Source organism: Apteryx mantelli, chromosome 4 (assembly GCF_036417845.1).
Source record: "Apteryx mantelli isolate bAptMan1 chromosome 4, bAptMan1.hap1, whole genome shotgun sequence".
NCBI lineage: Eukaryota > Metazoa > Chordata > Aves > Apterygiformes > Apterygidae > Apteryx > Apteryx mantelli.
The window spans coordinates 71,647,481-71,670,364 of NC_089981.1; the positions used below are offsets into that span (position 1 = coordinate 71,647,481).

General features: G+C 36.4%; 2 protein-coding genes across 8 annotated transcripts in view; one reads left to right on the plus strand and one right to left on the minus strand.

Annotated features, from left to right (window-relative positions):
• Positions 1 to 17,866, plus strand: part of DGLUCY (D-glutamate cyclase) — a 47,081-nt gene extending 29,215 nt beyond the window's left edge. For 6 of the 7 annotated variants that reach the window (XM_067296937.1, XM_067296936.1, XM_067296935.1 and 3 more), the window contains exons 9-15: positions 3 to 200; positions 2,733 to 2,993; positions 3,492 to 3,591; positions 5,395 to 5,543; positions 10,361 to 10,480; positions 12,213 to 12,364; positions 17,395 to 17,866. In XM_067296937.1, the coding sequence (XP_067153038.1) occupies positions 3 to 200; positions 2,733 to 2,993; positions 3,492 to 3,591; positions 5,395 to 5,543; positions 10,361 to 10,480; positions 12,213 to 12,364; positions 17,395 to 17,538 (1,124 nt within the window). In that variant the 3' untranslated portion in view covers positions 17,539 to 17,866. Of the gene's footprint in view, positions 1 to 2; positions 201 to 2,732; positions 2,994 to 3,491; positions 3,592 to 5,394; positions 5,544 to 10,360; positions 10,481 to 10,641; positions 10,741 to 12,212; positions 12,365 to 17,394 lie in introns of those variants that run through there. The other variant, XM_067296938.1, reaches the window with a different exon arrangement.
• On the minus strand, positions 14,806 to 22,639 carry GPR68 (G protein-coupled receptor 68). Its single transcript, XM_067296939.1, has 3 exons — positions 20,812 to 22,639; positions 16,317 to 16,440; positions 14,806 to 15,907 (listed from the first exon to the last, which is right to left on the minus strand). The coding sequence occupies exon 1, from the start codon at positions 22,637 to 22,639 to the stop codon at positions 21,566 to 21,568; it is 1,074 nt and encodes a 357-aa protein (XP_067153040.1). The 3' UTR covers positions 14,806 to 15,907; positions 16,317 to 16,440; positions 20,812 to 21,565.
• Positions 22,640 to 22,884: the final 245 nt, after the last annotated feature.

Genomic DNA, 22,884 nt, shown 5'->3' on the forward strand with positions numbered 1-22,884 from the left:
AGGATCTCCATTAGCTTTTACTCATTTTCCTGGCTGCATGTTCGTTACTGACCTAAAGAATGATGACATCACAGTCAGGTCCTCAAGAGAAGTCCCACAAGTCCACTGCATTTCTCAAAATCCTTTGCATTATAGTATTGTATCAGCAGAAGCAGCACAAAAGATAAAGACGCTAGAAAGCCTAATTGGAATAGATCCAGGTAAAAACAAACACTCTTCCTTTGATGGTTTTGTTATGAGGACAATATGATCTAGATATAATTTAGATATTCACCAAGTTCAAGAATGCAGTAAGAATCTAAATGCAATTTTAAGATTTAAGAAATTCTTTGTGGATTGCAGTGCATTAATAAAAGTTAGCTCTTATTTTCATTACCATATTTAATATCAGAGTTTGGCCAAAACCTTTTAAGTGTATGGGTAATGGGGCATCAAATTGATGACTGTATACTGCCACTCAAAGGACATGGAAGTATCAGTGCTTCCAGACTGAAGAGTCCACAAGAAATATGAATTGTTATTGAATAAAACAAATTGAATATACAAACTGAAGGGCACCTCAGCATGCTGACAGCAGCTAAGCAGGTATTCACTGTTGAGTGAATAGCAAATTTCTCTACATATATTCATGGCTACTGTACTCCTACTAGAAGATTCTAGTAGCTGCATGTGCCTTTCAAACATCCCTCTCCAATAGTGGAATTGCATCAAGCTGTGCTTACGTATTTGTCACTGAGGTGTTGCCTGATGGACCAAAGCAACCTGATTGCCATACAAGGTTGAAAGGTAGGGCTGCGTGCGTGCACAAGAAAAGTGAGAGGGAAATAAAGGAATACAGGATCAAAAGGCAAAATGAGTAGGGCAACCATTCATAAAATACACATTGAATTATTTCCCTCTGTCACTTTTAATCTCAGTTTCCCGTAAGTTTTCTGAAATCCTTTGCAGGCACTAGTCAAAAACAGCTTGTACCCAGCTCTTCCAAACTCAGGTTTTGGGCTCTATGTATACATTTGGGTTTGTTTATTTTTACTCACAAGGCCTCTCCTTTTTCAGCTCTCTGGAGCTCAGCATGGCATAGTGCCAGGCTCTGCAGAAATACAGGACCTAACTTAGAGTTAACTCATTTTTACTGCTAACGGAAAGTAGCTACTTTACTGTAGTACTTGATCTCAGTTAATATACCCCACTTCTGAGTCTAACATACCTGCTTCTGTTACTTAAGTTTTATTCAAAACTTGCTTCTGTAGCCACATGGCAATGCATTATGCATCATACACCCAAAAAACTTTCCTCTCTAGAATTAGTTAGGACTGATGTTTGCAGGTTTCTGACTTTTACACCAGCAGCTCCTGGAGAAATTAATTGAATCCAGATATTTAGATTTTTTTTTCCCCCCCTAACACTTTTATGACAATCTTTCAGAATATGTATGGTTAGTTATACTAGCGCTATTGCCCCTATATTATGTAGGTGGAAGGGAGGGAAAAACAAAGGGGAAAGAGTGAAAAAGCAAAGGAGAAAAAAAGTGAGAAGGATGAAGGCATGAGGAGACTAGAAAAATGGTAGTGAGGATTTGCCTCTCGCTGTCAGCCCATGAATATCAGCACATCATTCTGGTATTCATGGTTTTCATGAATACAACAAGGAGAGGTGTGCTGCTGGACCTCGTACTAACAAACAAAGAAGGACTGGTGGAAGATGTGAAGGTCGGGGGCAGCCTTGGCTGCAGTGACCATGACATGGTGGAGTTCAGGATCCTGCGAGGAGGCAGCAGGGCACCAAGCAGGATCACAGCCCTGGACTTCAGGAGAGCAAACTTTGGCCTCTTCAGGGACCTACTTGGAGGAATCCCATGGGTTAGGGCCCTAGAAGGAAGGGGTGTTCAAGAGAGCTGGTTAATATTCAAGCATCACTTCCTCCAGGCTCAAGAGCGGTGCATCCCTATGCAAGGGAAGGGAAGGAAGTCAAGCAAAGGAGGTAGGAGACCTGCATGGATGAGCAAGGAGCTCCTGGCAAAACTCAAACAGAAGGAAGCATACAGAAAGTGGAAAGGGGGACAGGCCACTTGGGAGGAATATGGGAACGTTGTCAGAGTATGCAGGGATGCGACGAGGAAGGCTAAGGCCCGTTTGGAATTAAATCTGGCAAGAGATGTCAAGGACAGCAAGAAGGGCTTCTTCAAATACATCAGTAGCAAGAGGAAGACTAGGGAAAATGTGGGCCCTTTGCTGAATGGGGTGGGTGCCCTGGTGACAAAGGATGCAGAGAAGGCAGAGTTACTGAATGCCTTCTTTGCTTCAGTCTTTACTGCTCAGGCCAGCCCTCAGGAACCGCAGACCCTGGAGGCAAGAGAGAAAGTCTGGAGAGAGGAAGACTTTCCCTTGGTCGAGGAGGATCAGGTTAGAGATCATTTAAGCAAAAGAGAGGGCGAAAAGAAGGGAAACAATATTCAGTAAGCTCTTAGAAATAAAGATGATTTACACCAATACCTAGAAATGGTAGTATAGTAATATTCAGTATCCAGTTAACTGAACTTCTTAACCTGGAAGCCCAGCCCATTAGCTTTATTACTCATATCCTACACCTTCCCAGCTTTCCTGAGGAAATGGGCCCAATTCCTGGCTCGACCAGGAATTATTATGTCATTAAGGTAGGCAGGCAGATTCACCCAGACAAACTTCAATGTACTGCTCTCTCTAAAAAAAGTTTCTTTAAAAATACTTTTATAGGAGACAGGGGTATCATTCATTTACACCGCCAGGATGAGCTGCTGAAGTCTTGCCTGTCCATTTCCCATGCTCGATCAGTGCTGATAACAACTGGATTTCCTACCCACTTCACTTATGAGCCACCTGAAGAGAATGATGGACCCCCAGGAGCCTTTGCTATTGCAGCCATGTTGCAGGCCTTGGAGAAAGATGTTGCCATAGTAACGGATCAGAGAGCCATGAATCTGAACAGAAAGATTATGGAAGAAGCTGTTCAACTAGGTAAAACATACAGCTATGCAAGGAACAGTTTTTCAGTTTTATCTTGCTAATTTGAGCCAATGTTTCCTCTAGTATAATGTCACTCTAGATTAGTTCATGATTTCTCCAAAGTATGAAAAACAAGGGCTCATCCTCCAAGTATCAGCATTGTTATGATTATATTATTTTGTTAAAATCCAGCTGACATCATTTTAGGGCCTGCATATCTGGGAGTGATTCTGGATTAGATGTTTGTGATGACCTCTGGATGGCTGTTCTTATTCTGGTAGACATGTTTTTTTTAGTCCCAAGGTCCCATTTACCAGTACTAACCTATAAACTAGCTTAATTTAAAATAAGCATGCTTATCAGGAGCAGAATAGTAAGCGCTCAATGTCTTTACACTAACTGTTCTGCCTTAAAAAAATAAAACAAACAAACAAAACCAGAAAACCCACACTACTGAACACACACCAAAAATGATACATAGTATTCAAATTGTATTTTTGTTCCCTCTAGGAATCCTGAAGATACCTATACCTCTACTGAGTTATCAAAAGGAAAGTACAGATTCAGCTTTGATGTTTTTGTGTGAGAATGGGAATTGTGGAAGACCTAGGTATGTTTGTTTGTTTTTAAGAACAGGGAACACTTCTACTATGTGATGTTATACTAAAAAGAATAACCATGATCTAAGACAACATAATGGTTGCAAGCAAATCCTTGAAAATGTAAGATTTGGAATGAATGAAACAGAATTGCAAGTGAAGTGCTGGTATTGTATAGAATTCTATGTTATTCTGGGATTGTGAATTTCTGAAGTATTAAAAAAAGAACACACAAAACCAAAAAACAAACAATCAAAAAACCCCAATACTTTGTATTTAAGTAGAGGTTTTCCTCTGAAATATATCTAAAAGCTTTACAGCTGTCATTCCATAACAATATATTTGAGTACTATATATTGTTTTATCAATATGTAAAAACATGGAAAAATTAGGGCACAGAGAAGTTAAATATCACATCAAAGTCAGTGAAAGATCTAGGAAAAGAATTTTGGAGTTTGTTTGCTTTCTGGGCCTCTGGCTCCAGTCTGACAACTGAGGAATCTCATCTCGTTTAATAAGTTTCACCAAATGTTTTTAATGCTCCGAAAGTGCTTGTCCTACAGTCTGTAGATGGCCAAAGCCAAAGTTACAGAAGCATGCATGCACTTTTGAATATCAATTTGAATTGTTTGCATATACATTGTTGAATATACAATGTTGGGCAAAATTTCAGGTTTATATGAGTGTGATTACGGTTAATGCACTAGTGAGTTTTCTAAAGAGTTGTACACACATATCATTACCTGGTCAGCAATTTACATTTCCTTTAAATAAGCACCTGTCAGTCAGTTCTCTTAAAATATATATATATATATATATATACACACACACACCCCATCTTGGTATTTGCTTTGTCAATTTACTCTATTCCTGTTTCTTTCTACTGGTTAGGTATAATTTCAGTACAGTATTATCTTTAGTTTTCATGCATTGTTTTAAAAATGTTTTTTCATAGCTATGCATAGTTTATTTACAGCTGTTTTCTATTTCAGTTGATTCAACAATGCCCAAAAGCTAAAATAAGTTTTTCTTTAGAGTACACAACTGCTCAAGGTCTCTTAGGTCACTGTAGATACCCCCCACAAAAGCATTAAGTAATTCAGCAGAATTAGTAAACTCTTGTCAGTAAAATTGGACAAATGGAAGCCTTGCACATCATTAAATCTAACATACAGTGGCAGAACTGAATATAAGAGTTCTACTTAAAACATAGCACATCTGCAGTACTTCTGTATACTTTCATAACTAGCAAAACAGTCAGACTAAAAACAAACAAAACAAAAAAGCCCAAACCCAAAGGCAAACACCAAAAGACTCCGTAACTAGAAATGGACAAACACTTTCTAAGCAATGTGCTTTAAGCAGAGATCATATTTACACTAATGTGGATTTAGATTGTTTTCAAACAAATAAAACAAAAAATCAATTTAATAACATTCATGGAGAGCAATATCCCGAATGAGATATTACTTATTTTAACATGAAACAGAGCAAAGCCAGATAGCCTACCCAAAACACTGCTGGTTAGGAGGGTTTCAGGAACTTCTCTATTTATTAGAAACAATTGCAATTTGAAGGAATTACACCAAAGCTGTAAAGAAACTAGATTAACCTCTGAAAATAAACTATAGAGAACTACATTCAGAAATAAATAATAATTTAAAAAAAGTGTCCAAATTTTACCTTTGGTCCTAAATGGTCAGAAAACAGAAACAAGTGCAACAGGAAAAGTAACCAACAGCAGGCTCCATTATGCAAGACTTGAAGCTTTTACTCCTCTCTTTTAACTAATTTTTCACTCCGTCTCTGACCAGATTTGATCACCTGATAGCAATAGAGCGTGCTGGGATGGCTGCTGATGGCAATTATTACAATGCCAGGAAAGTTAATATTAAACATCTAGTGGATCCCATAGATGAACTATTTTTAGCTGCAAAAACCATTCCAGGAGTTACAACAACAGGTAGGTGAGAGTTTGTGTTGTATTTTCAGCAGTAAGGAAACACAAACGGGAATTGTTACTGGAAGTGAAATTGAGGAGGAGTCAGGTGCTAAATAACTGCTTTAGGACTACAGCTGTTCATCTTTGTTGAATTTAAAGAGACGGTTGCTATAAAAAAATTATAGGTGTCTATGAAAGGGTAGCCAAAGAAAATGGAGATGTTGAATTCAGAGTGATTTAAGGCCAAAAAAAGCTAGCCCAAATATGTGTACTGTCTGTATGGAAGTGTACATACAGGTACTCCACAAAGTGCAGTTTTGACAGTGACATTGAACTCCTTTCTATATTTTATATCTGAAAGGCAGCATATAAAGTAAGCACCTATTGAATGGAAACATTACAGATTAAAACATTGTAGTGATTTTTATGATTGTTATATCTGGGTTAGAGCAGCAGTCTAGACAGCATCTTAGGTTATATTGCCTTTTAACAGTACATTCTCTTGAGTAGGGATTGTATATTTGCATCTAGTATAATAGACCCTTTTCTAACAAGATATAACTATAAAATAATAAACTTTAAAAGGGTATGTTGTCATAACTGTGAAAACTACATTAGCATCAACTAATATGTTTGAACAGTGCTTTTGTCAAAATAGTGCTCCTCTCCTTTTTTGACAGTCCTTTTTTTTCCTGAAAACCGGGTTGCATTTGGTTTTATAAATATATGTCACAAGTCAAGGATTCCCAGGTAGATATAACATCCTTGTTATACAACATCCTTGTACAATCAAATGCTTTCTGCTACATTGTGTGGCCCAAAACAGAGCTGGGAGCTACATAATATTTCTAACCATTTTAAATGAAATTAGAAATAAGTGTCCTTGCCAGGCTGATTTCAGTCACATTAGAACACGTCTACTGAGCCAGCTATTTTTCTATTTGCAGTGCTGGGGACCGATTCCAAAGTATTACCAAATGCACTGGAACTTTGACTTCTCAGTAATGATGTTTTTCAAATGTTTTCACAGAATTTTGAGAGCTCCTGCAGAGATAATGCGTAGTCTGCTTTCACTGTAGTGGAATCTTATTTCAAAGCTGTGTAGCAAAGGAGTTCCTTGGTATTTTTGGTATTATCTTAAAACTTGCAGTATATTTTATTTAGGTTTAAAGCTAATTTTGGTCCTGTTCCTAAGGAGTAACTTTCAACATCCAAAAAGAGGCACTGTAGATGGCACTCTGTTGGCAATCTCTCAGCAGAGAAGCTAAGGATTGACTGAATAAAGGGATAATAACCTCTTTTCATAAAGCTGTTCAGCAGCAGTGCTTCATAGCCATATGTGCTGCTGTTAACATCAATTCCCTAGTCCCTGATTTTACACTGTTCATACAAGGACTAGGTGTCGATTCCATTAGTAAAAACATCCTAATCTCTTAAAATATCTCTCCAGAGCAGCTGAAAGTATATTATTGATCTGGAGGAGCTTGGAGTGTTCCACGTGGTGGGAATCTGAAGCTGTTCAGCAGTATTTAGTTTGTTTTAAACAGTGTCTGAGTATTCAAATACACTATGAAATGTTATTAAGTAAAAATACCAAGATTTTGTAAATACAAGGGAAAGAAGCAGATGTCCAGAATCGCTGTGCCCCACTGCCATGTATTTTCTCTAAAGTTATGTTTGCATAGAAAAAAATTTAACTTCAAAAGGCAATGAAGGGATCTGCTCTGATCTCCCGTGGAATTTGTGCACATCAACGTTGTACACTGCATAACTAATTGAATATCTATAGAAAAACAGTATCATTGTTTCTGTCCTTGTTACCTAGTTTAAATGTCTCTGACCTTCAGCTTGCATTCCTTCTATTGCTTATCACACTAACTTTTTGTGTGTGACTTTTAACTTGATTATAGTTTCTTTGGGATGGCTGTCGGCTTTTTCAATGTATTTATGCAAAGTCTATCATAATAGAGAACTAATCTGGGCTGTGGCCTTTGCATGTTGTCTCTTATGATGATAATGTATTGCTTCTGATTATGATAAATTTTTCTAGTAAGGCTGTCTTTGACTCTCTGTGTTAAATAGGAATTTGGAGGCATATGTCTAGTTCCAAGTTAAATGCAAATATTGTACAACACCCATTCGAGTGGAGTACTTGGATAACTGTATAGAATAGAAAAGAACAATAAAAAGATAAAGTTTTCAGTATTACAGAAGTGTTTATATAGTTTGCTCTCCTGTAAGAAGCACTGTTTTAGTAGCTGGATAAAGGAAATACTGGAACGTTAGTTACATGTTAATCACTGTCAAGTTTTGCATTTAAAACAACATTAGTGTTAAAAAAAAAAAAATCTGATCTGGGAGTCTGACCACAGACAAATCAGGAACAATACCTATAATGTTATGAATATCAATATCATTAAAAATGGTGGAGTGAGCAGCGACCTTCAGGAATATACAAAATAAGAAGACATGAAAGACTGAGGGTAAAAGGACTCATTTCCAGAAAAGATTGAAATAAAAGACTAAGAGAAGTTACCAAACCCACATGCTAATTTTTTTTTCAGCTGTCATAGTATTGACACAGCTATATGCTATCTTTTTAGGAGCTAGTGAAAAGTTTTTCAAAGTACTGCAGGAAAAAATGTGGTCACACTTGCTTCCTCTTTCGTACAAGTGATGTTTAGCACAGGACACTGAATTTTCCTGCATTTTTCATTAACATAGTGCCAGAAACTAATGTAGTCAGTGAAAGCTTACATAGAAAATCTGACAGAACTATCTATTTTTCCTTTGTCTGTAAAGGACTCAGGCCTTTAGGAAAAGTGGATTCATCTTGTCTGGTTTCAGGCATCTACATTTGAGAAGTCTGCCTTGGGATGAGATGAATTACATGTCTGAAGGGTCTGTTTCTCTCTGCTGACTTAAGAAGAAGTCTGGCTGACTAGCTCATGTGTAGATGACTATGACTTATCAGGTGAATCTCACTGGAAATTCTACAGTGATGTGTAGTCCTCTGTTCAAGTGTAGAGGAAGAAAAAAATAGATGGTACGGGAAAATGTTCTATATTGAAGATGTGATGTTCTTTTCTTCTCAATGTAATGCTAATATGATACATTCAGAGCAGTAGATCTACTAACTGTAACCACCCTAGTGATAGAGGTCCCACAAAGACAAGAAAAAGCAACTAGGCTGACAAAAAAATCTGAGCAACACATTAATATCTTTCACTACTAAAGAAACTGTATGTGATCTTTGAAGGATGTTTGAAGGACAAGAGTTCATTTTAGCCTTTCTAAAGAATAATCACAGCAAAATTTCAGGTTTTGAATCTAGGAAAAATCAAAGTGTTCAGTGCGAATTCTTAAAAATCAGCTATAACTACCAAATCTACATATGATGATGGAGGTACCATGATTATGTCGTTAGCTATTTGTAAAGTATTATCAACAAACAGGTTTCAGAAAGCACTATTAAATCCCCTCACTGAAATAAATGTGAGTAGCGTATTAAGGCAGACAATTCTGAGAAAGAAGGATTAGCTGTTTAGTAGCAAAACAAGAAGTACTGAAGAAAAATATGTCCCAAGCTTTATATGTTCATGAGTAGATTATTCAGTACAGATCTAAATGAAATATTTATGTAGTTACTAAAAATGTTAATTTTTATCAATGTTCAGTGCTTAAAATGTAAATTATAAATACTGTAATTTCTCTCCTGTAACACATGCCATGCATTTGTCACATTTCAAATTCAATGAGGATTTGGCACTCTTCACTGCTCTGCAAATGAACATTCTGCTTCACAACCATTAACTAGTATTTTTCTATTAAAATCTTCAAACTTAAGGAGATGCCATTTAAACTAACAGGTAAAAGAGAAATGTTAATTTCTGTTTAAATAAATGAATTTTTTGCATCCTTTTACACTGCTAAGAGACAAATTTGATGAGTTTCCTAAAAGCACAATCCAGTATTCACATAAACTGTTAGTCTATGTGTTATCCTTAGCTCCAAGTCTCTGAATGACATTTAACAATTTTATGTCCCAAACACAGGGGCAGCCCAGGATTTTTCTGAAATAGCATAGGTCCCATTGATTTTACTGAAATCATTGATACTGTTGATTTTTGAAAGACAAATACACAGTGTTTCTATTTGATCAACAAAAATCGAGGCAACACCCAGAATATATGAACGTTTCAAAAAAAAACCCAACCCAATACACAGGGTTGGGCTCTTTGTACACTGTAGCACAATGACAGTAATCTGTATGAAACAGATTGCCAGTGCAGTAAGTCCTACTTTTTCCAAAGTCATTACATACATTTTGCATAACTTTCTGCAAAAATTTCTACTTTTCATCAGTAGAAATGTGCTCACAACGAGCCGAAGTTTTCTATGCTTGCTTTATCATAGAATCCACGGTTAATTTTTCAGCCTTATTTTGGACTCATTTTCTGTCTTTTTTTCTCTGTGTGTGCTAATGTACTTAAGTAATGCGTTACCTAGAACACTTGTTTAAGGCCCTCCTTAAGCATAGGGTTTACTACCTTAATTCTTCTGCTCTTCATGAGCATCTGATAAATTCATTTTCTTTTCCCTGCACCGGTATAGCATACATTCTGTATACTTACAGGTTAGCATGTGATAAAGTGATGCTTTCACCTCTTTCTTTATACCTTCTGATTTTAGACACTTTGATGAAAAAGGGATAAAGCATCTTATATGGAGATATGAACTGTCACAGGGACTCTTGGGAAAGACTGGATGGTTTATAAATGGATTGATATATAAATGCTGGTTTCATATGCATTTGATCTTTTCCTCTTTTAATAAAGGTGTCGGAGATGGAGGAAATGAATTAGGAATGGGCAAAGTAAAAGATGCTGTAAAGAAGTACATAAAAAATGGAGATGTTATAGCTTGTGATGTTGAAGCTGATTTTACTATTGTAGCTGGTAAGAGATTTTTTTTTGTGGGGGGAGGGATATTGGTGTTCAAGAAGAGAATTGAAAAGAAAGCATCTGTGTTACCAAGTAATCTGTATGAGCCTTTCTTTAAATGACTGAGGCATCATTAACAAACAAATCTGTCTCCATTATGTCAATTTTCTGAATAGTTAATCAACTACAGCTCCAGCAGGAATGACTGAAAACAGGATATTCAGTCAAGAAAGTGCACTTAACTGGAAATAGTTATGTAACTCCTGAATATTCTTGAAAAGTCACACCTAAATGAAATACCAAGGAAGACTGCAGAACAGTGGTATATTTGAAAATAAAAAAAAACATCTATGCACATGTGAATTTTTGGTATCATTGATCAGCTTCTGTGACCGTAACCCCATCAGGCCTAATGATGCTGCTCTTATACGAAAAGGCGATAAATCTTTTCAACAGCCACTCCAGGGTATCTGTACAATGTAAATTTGAATATAACAAAAAAAGTTGATTGCTATATTTGAAATTCCTTTCTACCCTAACATTTTGATTAGCATTAAATAAAATTCAGAGTGAAAGAGACCTATTCAGCAAGGACCAATTTATGAACTGAGTGCTCCGTATTATACTTAGGTTCAGTGCAAGTGGCTCCCAGATACTTGAAAAGAAAGAAAATAATAGCATCTAGCTTTCTAACACTACTGATACTTAAAGAGCAAATTGTTGGGGAGAAATGGGATTGAGGTGATAATTATATCTACTTCTTATGGCTATATATACATATATGACCTGCAGTGGCTGTTTCGGAAATTGTGGTGATTTTTACTTTGAAAGCAGCTGTCCCACTGAGAACCTGCAAAGGAAAGTGTGGAGGGGAATGTGTTGAGACATGTTTAAGTGGGGAAAACTCCATGCACTAAAACACTTTCTACACTTTTTGAAAAGTGGGTATTCTACATCTCTGGAAAAGGTGCCAGGTACAAGTGATAACTTCTCACAGTAAGTTTCAAACCTAACATTCTCCAATATAATCTTAACAGAGAAGCTGCCAAACACTGTTTAAAAGACAGTGTGGACTGATTTGACCACAGCATACCAATAATTTGTGGATATTAACTCCATTAGAATATCTTTTTATATATTGCACTTATTCCAAAGACACATCATCAAGACAATTAGTTTCACTACGGCTTCATATCTGATGAAATAGCTGAATCCTTTAATCAGTCATCATTTGTGATCAAAAAGGAATTCTCTAGAATGTTACAATGTTCCAGTATAAAATTTGACATCAGCAAAAATTTGCCTGGTTTATGATACTTTATCAAAATTTCTTATCTCTGTGCACTTAAAAGTTAAAGACACTGAGATCTAAAAGGGCTCTTTAAAGTTCATGGGTTTCACTTTAAGCCAAGTAGAATTGTTTTATAGACCATGTCCATTAGAGGTTTTGATTTTGTTGGAAAAATGAACCACAAACTAAGCTAGAGGGAAACTTGCAGAAATTCAGTGGGAAATACTGGTCTACAACATGCTAAATGAAAACCTTTTAATACCTTAAGTGATTATGTATTTCTGAAATAATTGTTCCAAATTAACATCAATAGTTAATTCATACCCCAGTTCCATTTCACCATCATTACTGGAGACTCAGTGCTTAATGACTTATGCAGGTTAGGCATATTTACCAAAACTATTGTTTTACTTTATTTTTTTAACAGTTTGGTTTCATGGTGACTTTCTTTTGCAGGGGTCTCAAACTGGGGAGGCTATGCCATTGCTTGTGCTCTGTATATTCTCAGCACTTGTGAAATACATGATCGCTTTCTGAGGAAAGCTGTGGGGTTTCCACAGTTCTCTAAGAAGATGGTCTGGCTATCTGCACTTCCATCTGTTACAAAGGTAATTTCTGCAGAGCTAGTGAGTTGTGACTTCCTTGTGACATGTCGGTGGAATCAGTTACCAGCCACTAAATCTTGGCCAGCCCAATTTAGTAGCTTAGAAGTCATTACTTTCAAGTGTCTCTTGGTGGCTTTGGGGGATTTCTGGTTAACAAGCATCCACACTGTTATTAGAATAGTCTGTAAAGGATTCAAGACAGAATGAACATAAAAATCCTCAAAAATGAACTTATTCCTTGTGGTGTGACTTCAAGCATGGAACTGTGCTGCAATTTAATGGGCAGTGCAGGAAATCCTGTCTGCTAAAATAGTCTGTTCTTATATAAAAAATTGTCAGTTTCAGTGACTGTCAAAATCCTTTCACCAGCACTAAATTCACTTGAAAGTATGTGATTCTGTTTCCTCTGCACACACCAGCTAGTGAGTTCTATGAGTGGTTGGACAAAACCAGTTTAAAAAATTGGAGGGTTCAAAATAAAGAATTCTAAAGTTTCGCTAATTTCTTCAAAATTGCAGTGCCAACATCTTCTGTCTTGAAATACAGCCTTACCTCCCTCCTAAATATGATTATGTTGCTAAAAATGGAGAGGTTTTTATGGTGATGCCTGATAATTAAGTTAAATTTGGAGATCTGCAAAATTTTGCATTGAAATTTAGTATATAAACAAAGTTTACTTTTGTGCTTAAAGCTGATCAGATTTTTGTCTGCTTTTTTACATAAAAGTCTAAAAGCATATGAGCTTCCATACTAGTTCAGATCAGAGGTCCATCTAGCTCAGTCTCCTCTCTCTGACAGAGGCCACTAGCAGATGTTTAGGGTAGAGAAAAGAACAAGACATTCATGGAACTACCCCCTTCCTGCCCCGGCGTCAGGGAGTCACAAACCAGAGGCTGACGTAGGCCACTCTGATTAATATCCAGTAAGAGACTTAATCTTCATGATTGTCAAAGCTGTTTGTGAAGCTTTTGATCTTCTGGACTCCATTTTGTCTTGTAATAGTTTCGTAGTTTACCTTTGTGGAAAAAGTAGTCTTTTTCAATTGTTGCTGTTTTGATTCCTTATATAAAGGATATATAAGTGAAACTGATCCCAACTTTTAGCACAGCCATAAGAACTTACCCTTTGACTTAACAAAACATATGACACCTTTCAGCTCCAAAATTAAAGATTAATTACTTTTCACTTCTCATTTTTTTTCCAGTTACACATACTTCATTTCCCTTTATATTAACATATCCTAAAAACTCGTATGATCAAAATTCTTGGTAATGAGATATTGTAATTAAATGTGGTATCGTATGCATGAAATCCTTCTTGCTTTTGTTTTACTAAATTATCCAGAGGGCAATGTTGATAATGATCCAATAATGGGAAGGGCTATTGGAAGTTCAATGGTAAAATCTATTCAGATAAAATTAACGGAAACAGTTTTGTGAGAAGAAAGAAAATGACAAATTATCTGGCAAGAGATTATGATACCTTTAATTATAAATCATGGAAGAGTACTGCAGGAGATTTCCTGAGCTTGAACACATTAGTGTTCACATACTCCATTAGCGTAAAAAAAAAAACAACGCCATTTATGGTTTCTGCGGCTAGTTTCTGCCCAGTGCAGTTTCTTTTAATGCTGTAATGATTACTTTGGTATGATAAAAAGCACCACCATATCCACCTCAGTGTTTATATTCATCTGTTTGTAGAAGCAAGCATAACTGGAAAGAAGACATTTGAATGAGTCCCTAAGCATCAAACAGCTTTCTTATAATATATTTTGTTTTTCTTCTAAAAATGACATTCCTTCCGTGAAACTTAAAGGTGATAATCACTAAATGATGAAGACTTACCCAGAAACACAAAGGTTATTTCTTTGCAGCCTCATTAATCTTTAAGCAGTATTAGTATTGCATTGCAACAAAACCCGGAACTATGGCTCTCTCCATTCCCCCTCAACAAGATAAGAGTGTTCTAAAGTCATAGATCATTCTTCACATATATTTTAATAAGAGATATCAAGAAGCATTTGTTCTTTGCTGAGAACTTGATTAGAAAAAAACAATTTCATCGAAACAATCTTTTCTTACCTTGCAGTTGTGGAACTGAATCATGATTATGTCAATTAGTACCATATTGGTTTGACTTTTCAGATGTTATTGGTGCTTTTATAGTGCGGTGACTGTAGAGGAATATATTAATTCTTATATAAGCAAATGTATCTAATGTGGAACATCCTACGGACAATTCTGCATTTTCTTGTGTCTCACAACCAGATTAATGTGTTAGACAGTTGTTTTATTACTGAACTCATTATTAATGTTAAAAAATGAACTGTTTAATACTTATTTTGGAATTATAACCTATAAGGACTTGAATTTCTTTATAAATGAACAGTATATAAAGACGTGACATTTGTTTTAAAATTCTTTATTAGTTTTGTCATTCCCAAGGGAGTTTTCCTGAATAAAGAGCAAATTAATAATTTTTTTTTGCTATTAATTTGAATCTTTTTTGCTCCTCTCCAACACAATTATTTGCTAAACAGAGATCTGTGAGTGAATTGCACCACTTTAGAGCTGAGGAAGCATCATGTACATGCATACTCTTTACAAATGGAAACAATGAAATTTGACGGTAGAATACAGTTTATCAGACATAATTACAATGTTAAGCAAGTCTTTTTTTCCCCTGTAAGCAGATCAGAGATCTCTAATGTGTAAACATTTATGAGAAACAACTAAAAATAAGGAAGACGTTTTGCTTATCCAGTTCAAGTTTCTCTTCTGTGATGTAAGGGATCTAATTTGCCACATTGCATATAGAAAGTCTCAGTGCAAAGAGAAATCTCTTTCACGTAGAAAGGGCAGATGCTTATATTTACAAAAGGATCATTCATATTATATAAGCTGAAGTACATTTATAATTTTATAAATGCCACTTTTTATGCAGTGTATCCAAATAATTTCCCTAAATAGCTGTATCATTGCTGTGTTGTTGCATGACCTCAAGACTGACACCATGTAACTGTTCATAGTTTTTCTTTAATAGAAAAGCAGTGGTTATTGGTATGTTTATGAGCAATGATGCATTACCAGCAAATATGAGACAGATCTTTATAGTGCACATTCAAAAAGCAGGTTGCCAGCTTATAATAAAAACTCTGCTAATTGACCATGCAAGGTATGCTTTAATTCTTCCAGAAGTGTTTGTATTTTCACCATATACAATAGTATGTAAAATACACATCAAACTTCAGGTCTAAAGATACTGTAGTCTGTAAGGTTTAGAAGCCTTCCCGGAAAAAAACCCTAAGCATTTAATAAGAGAATATTAGACATTTTAACTTTATACATTTTTTGGTCATTTATTTTTTTCAAGGAGCTAAAGGACTTTGGTAGATGTTATTGTGCAGGAAAAAGAAAGTATTTCAAGCTATAGGACTGTCTGTCAAGGACATTGGTAAGGCAGTTTCAGTAGCAATTTCCATCAAAGCAGGATCTCACACAAATGGAAATAAAAACAGGAGAACAAAGACCAGAAAAGGCATTCCTGGCAAAGAAAAAAACAAAAAGGCATGTCTGTGAGTATTTAAAAGGCATTATGTAAATTACAGTGGGGGAAGGAGGGAAGCTAAGACATGACTAGGCTTCTTCTTAACTTTTTATTAACTGAATTAAAGAAATAAATTCTCTCTGTAGTAAATGCTAAGGCAGTATAAAGAGTTTTAATGAGTACATTTAATGTCAAATGAAAAGCGGAATAGCTAGAATAATGTTCTGAATCTGTCTCCAAAATTCTCAAAGATTACTGAAAGAACAGATAATTTATGCACTGCTGCCTTAAAAGGCTTTTTATCATAACTCCCGTAGAAAATGGAATGTGTCATTATTGCAGCACAGTGCTCTATAAATATCTATATTTTCATATATAAGAAAAAAGGCATATATGATCACATTACCTGTCTTTTTGGCAGTGTCCCCTACAAGCAGCTTGGTCAAAATTGAGCAGCAGGTTCAAAATTTGACAGAAGGGGAGAGGTTTCAAAGTTTTGAGATTCTGGCAATTTTCACAAAAGTGAGTACCTAGAGAGAAGAGAGAGACCCCTTTTAATGCTGCTACTGAAGCTGTGGCTTTTCACAAAAACATTTAGGAACAAATCTGCTAGACTTTACTCCATTGGAAACCAGGCTCTTCTAATTTGTCTGCTCATAGAATAACTCTTCTTTCAGACCTGATTTTGTCCCATCCTTTTATCTTACAATGCTAACTGGCCTGTATTCTCAAGCAAGGATTTTGTTCCTCTGTGTACATTAACAGCTCAATTTGGAACATGCTTTGTTATCTGCTTACATTACTGTTAGACAAGAAAAATAACTGTTATAAACATGAAATTGAGCTGTGGTTCTAAACAAAGGAAATTATATGCTATTTCAGAGAATTCCAAGAAAGGAATTTCAGGGTTTTCTTTTTACTCATCCCTTAAGCAATCAATCAGAATTGTCATAAAAATCAACAGAAACAGAGGACATCAAAGAGTAAAAGACAGGTAGGAATATCTGAAGAAGCAGGAAGGAAAGTGGTTGTGCAGCCCATTCTGGTACCTTTTACCTCTATAACCTTTTTTTCTTGATGTATCCTTCTTTCCTGCTGGTCCTTTTCTTTTAAAATGCATTTGTAGTTAGCTGCTAAGTTATGGAAACAACAGTTTTTGAGGTATTTGGATGAAGTTTCCTCTGATTCTGATTTGTGCAATTTAGGATTTTGAAACCAGGCAGAAAGGAATCAGGTTTCTATAATGTGTGTTTGTTTTATTTTAAATAGTAGTCACAAATACTGCCCTTCGTCAATCACTAAGTTCCAACTGCTAAGTATATTCTTTGGTCCAGATTAAATGGTGGTGTTTGTTTGCAAATTGCTATCCAAAATAAACCTGGAAGATGTGGTCAGAGTCTCCCTAGGTTTAAAAAAAAAGAACTTGATGAACGTTCTTGTCTGATTCAGGATTTTAATAATATTGTATTTCTTTTTTTTTAAAGGAAGAAAAGTTTCTGAAAACACTTTTGCAGCATGGGGTCCGCAGTGGAAAAACTGCCAGTCTAGAAATGGAAGTGGATGGGTTGCCCTTTTACAACACGCATTCGCTTATGATTGAAAAGCTGCTGCAGGAAGCGCAGCAGTGACCTCCCCTAACGATTTCAAAATCAGGAATTTCTCCTATGTTATTTCCTTATTCCTAACCTACTTACAGGGTAGAAAAAAAAATCAGATAAAGATGGTTCTATGTCTCTAAGTAGGGGATTTTTCATCTCTAGTGTCTCAGCCCTGCACAACCTTTTATTGTTACCCTTATAACTCTGAGAAGCGGGAAGGGGATATGATCATGAGCATTTGGTTTACCTTTGTTTTCTGTAATTTTAGAATGGATAATGGATATTAAGTGATATTATATACTAAGAGGTGATCTGGCTTTACAGAGAAAACTTGTAATTAAAATGAAATGTTACTGAATTGCTGTTCCTGTTTTATTAACCTCATTGCTGCAACAGGAAGTAACTCTTTTAGCAACTCGGATTTAAAAATACCTTGTGGTGAAGAAAACAGCTGCAGTGAAGGGGGGAGGTTCAAAACCAAACAACAGTAAGTGTTACAGCAGTGAAAACTTTTAAATACGGCTCCCCTACACGCTTCCTGTAGCCCCTCTAACTGTACTCTGCTGGTGGTGGACAGTTGCTGAAACTGTGAGGACAGTCGGGAGAGCTTTAACTGATCTAATGAACATAAGGATAGCTTTGCAGAGTTTCCATATGAGGGGTAGGCTATACTGCTTGTCTCCTTCATGTTAGTAGTTTCCTATTTATAAATTTAGTCCTTCTAGGTAATACAGAAATGCTGTAGGCATTTCAGGGCATCCTATTATAAAGAATAAATGAATTAAATTTGTAAATAGTGATTAGAAATCAATGGTTAAAAATTAAAGCATGATTAGAAATTAAAGAACCTTGTCATTCAGTATGAAATAAAATTATTTAAATGGAAGTATAGATGAATTCCAGTTATAGAAATTCAGCTCTTGGTGAGATTGCACCAGTACATGACAAGCAGTTGTGAAATGTGCCTGAGTTGTGTCCTGTAAAGCTGTGTTTTTATTTTAACACCAGATGAGTGTCAGTGCAAAAGTTCTGTCAGTCATCAGTCCTCACAGCAGAAAGGATGTGATGATACATTTTACACTGGACCTCTCAGACATGATGCCTTAGCGCTCATAGAGTGATTATAATCAGTACGTAAGGACAGCATCAATCCATCATGCTTTAACAGGACCCATGTGGGCCACTTTTTTCCCAAAGGAATGTGGACTTTCAGCAGCTAAGAACATCTTATATCTACTTTTCTTCTGGGCAAGTGAATTTAATGTTCTTGCCCTTGTGTAAGAGATGCATGTAACTTTTTGAGAATAAGAAAAATCAGTCACATTTCTCCTTGCAATACCACCTGTACTTGAAACACTAATTTTCTGAATTCATTGAGGATACATAGCCATTAAGGACTTACAGTAGAACATACCTGAGATAAAGAAATTTTAAACTAGATTTGCTGATAGACATTCAGACTCACAAAAACTCCCTAGTGTTTATTTGATTAAGAAATATAAAATGTAATAATTTATTTTTCTTTTTCTCTGATGTGCATTTTTTAATCCCTTCTCCTGTTCCATGCCAAGCCCCTGATTTAATCTGATAGCAAAGTGTAGCACATCTCTGGCCACCATTGTCAGACCTCTGCTTGACTGTATTTTGCGTGAAATGGAAAGAAAAGCTCTGAGGATTGCTCTCCTTACATGGCAGCTACTTCTGCAGCCTAAACCTAGCAGTTACTATGCAGGAAGAATCAATGAAATATTGATTTCATGTTTAGAAAAAAGAACCCCAAATCCTTCCCTTCCTGGTTAATAGGTTCAGTGTTGAGAATTGTAGCAAAATGCTGGACTCTGTTACACAAGTTTCCTTCTTTTAAACTGCAGCAGCTGAGCTAAAGTTGACACCAGAAATACACCAACTCAAAGAAGTCTTAATCTGTCAGATAACAATTTGATTGTGATATGGCAAGCTCTGCCTTCCAGCTGTCTAATTTAAACAACATGGCTAACTGTAAAAAAGTAAAGCATAAACAGGGCAACAAATTTTTCATCTTAGAACAAACCTTGTGTGTGTCTTACAGCATGTCAGGTCATGGAGTCTGAGTAGTTGAAGATGTGGCTACCCTGGCTACGTTCGTAACAACACGCAAGCACAGCATTACGGCAGCCTGCAACCCCTGCCTTGCAACCCAGATATAGAAAGGCAGAAGAGACTAGAGGAAGGAATAGGGGAAAGTAAAGCTAAGCAGCACTGACAGTCAGAAGAAAAAATGCATGTACAAGGTAATTAATTCAGCATGCTGAGTGGTCTAAGTATAAAGAAATGTAAAAGAATTAAACAAACCAAAGGTTAACCTAAGCAAATCTAATCCCCTCTTGGGAGTGAGGGTATGAATCCTTTCTTCAAAAGGAGGGGAGGAGAGGTTCTGTCCTTTCTTAAATGGAATCTGTGGGCCAAAGCCAGAAGACAGTTATATCAAACACAGACTGAGTAAATATAGGAAGAAAATAATAAAGGCATTATTTATTAAACACATCCCCTAATTATATCTAACATTGCCCTCTCAAGGTAGCTTCCAGAAGACACTTACAATGTACTGGCTTTTAAGAATATATTGCCTGACAAACAAGGCTGTGTACAATGACATCCTTGAGATACCAGATGCAGGTCTGTGTAGAAAATCTTTTGGGGGGGGGGAAAAAAAAAAAAAAAGGTTAGACTGCTGCATGTTATCAACTCTGGGTTGCAGAAAAAGAGAGGTGTTTCAAGGAAGGTTTGAAACCAGAGGAGAAGCAAAATGACAGGGCACTATTCACAGTGTAACAGTTACAGATACAAGAAAGCATGATGATCAGATGACAAGAAACAAACAGGATTCCTTAGTATAACAAATAAAAATAAGAAACTAGAGAGGGGGTGCTGGCAGAAGCAAGAGGATAGAGCACAACTCCCAGTTCTTTAACTGTCATTATCTCTATTTATGCCTATATTTTGTTTCTCTTTTCTAAACTAGAAAACACATAGATCATCCATGCATCTTATTTTTGATACTGTATTTACTGAAAAATGACCAGACCCTAAACTATAATATCTATTGGTGAACACAGAATTTAAACTAAATCTATTTAACAGGTTTACTGGCCATGCATTGTTATTTAATTGCTTGCATGGTTTGTGCTGCACAAGACATATTTGGAAGGACATAATCCAAATCTTAGCAAGGTTCAGTGGAATTCAGATTAAACTGAATTTATCTTTGAACACAGTGACTCAAAGAATGATATGTGGGTTAAAAGCACCTCATGAACTACCAACCTTCTGTTCTTTTTGAAGTCCACGGACCGAATTATTCTTTCCCATCAGAGCCTGTTCTTGATAATCTGAGACCTCTTGAAGTCAATAGGAGCATTATGATGAGGTTCAACAATGTGAGATTCAATTGTCAATCAACAGACTGAAGGTCTCAGCAGATGGTGAGTTTCTTGTGCATGCTCCTCCAGAACATCTCACATTATTTGATCAGTTGTTTTAGGAGGCAGGTTCTGGCAAGGTCTCTGCAGGACTTGAAATGGGCTTGAGGAGGAATTATTTTGGAGAGTTACAGAGAAGATGCACAAATGCAATTTTTTTTCTTTTAAAAAATACTTATGGGGACATTTTATTTGTTCTGTCTCCAAACTTTTCAACAGATAATGACAGCTTTTTGAGAATTTTTTTTCTCTAGATGCTACAGGCACAAACAGACAGCAGTTAAAGACTGTTTCAGCAGATCCACACCATGAGTACTAGCTTATTTCAGCCAGTGCAGTCATCAACAACAGTTGAGTGGCAAGACAACAGTTTCTGAGTTGCACCATAATGGCAGTAGACATGTGATTGTAACCGAACTCTTAGTTTATACTTTCCTCACTATAGTCAAGGTCCAAGCACCTCCAGGAACTACCTCACTATATTGCATAGCTAATAAGCCTTTGGGAGGTAAAATAGTTGTAATACATGGATAAATCAGATGTATACACAGCACAGTCATATGTGGAGATTTTGGATGAGTATCGTTTTTTGATGAATACTATAGATTGCCTAAGTTAGTTGTAGAGGAGTCCTTTATTCCATCAATATCATGTGATCTTTGTAATAATGCTGGCTGTTGCTCATCCTGTGGCTTGTTGAGGGTTTCTGGAGCGTTCAGCTGGTAGGTTTCCTTAGTCTCAGTCCTTAGACATCCTAAATATGTTAAACAAGAGTCTCGGATCTTAGCAAAGTTCTGGTAAGTGCTTTCACTGGAAAAACAGTACAACACTGGGTCAGCAACACAGTTAAAAGTAGTCAACAGGAGAGAAACATGGTAAATATTAAATATTTTCTCAGCAAATGAGCAGTCATTCTCAAACAAGCTGCGAACTACAAGCAGGATGTGGTATGGTCCAAAGCAAACTAAAAAAATGAAAACAGTGCTTGAAACCAGTCGCTTAATTTGAATTTTCTTCTTTTTTTGAGTACCATGACTCTTGTGGACAACGCGTAAAATTCCACAGTAAGAGAAGGCCAGCAGAAAGAAGGGGAAAAGGAAGCCAGCAGAGAAGCGGTAGTAATTGATATTGTGCTCCCAGTCTTTAATGGGGTAATGCTCAAAGCACACCACGTGGCTCTCAGCATCCCTACTGGTCTCCCCATGTGTAAAGACAAACCAGCACATCACAATTTCTTTGGCCCAGATAACAGCGCTCACGATTGCAGCAGCCTTCAGTGTCCGAAACTGATGAAACTGAAAAGGGTGCACTACTGCTAGATAGCGATCAATGGAGATGCAGCAGAGGAAGCCCACACTGATATAAATATTCTCATACAAAAGAATGCCACAGATTTTGCACAGCAGTTCATCATAGGTCCAGTTGTCGTGCTGTAAAACATACTGGAGCCAGAAAGGCAAAGAAAAAATGTACAACAGGTCTGCTACAGTCAAGTTGCAAAGATAGATACCCAATTCATTTTTAGCCTTAATCTGTAGATATCCATAGTACAGTGAGAGGCAGTTTGCTGGGAAGCCTAATACGAATACAAATATGTATACCACAGGGGATAAAGTCTGGTGGATATCGTGATTAACAGTGCAGTTCTCAGTTGCATTCTCTGTGAAATTCATCTTCTACCTCTCACTGTATATCACTCATCAAGGTCCCAAATGGAGAGGTGTAAAATTTAATTTCATTCAGTTTTATATATCATTTATTTCTTCCACAAAACCTTTATCTTGAGGTGATGACTTGCTGAAGGATGTTAATAACCTGAGGGTAAAACACACAGAAGTCTTTAGGAGGAATACTGTTGTAAAATATTTAGTACAGTTTTCAGTAAGCTGCCTTTTCCTAGCCCTCAGTTTTCTTTTGG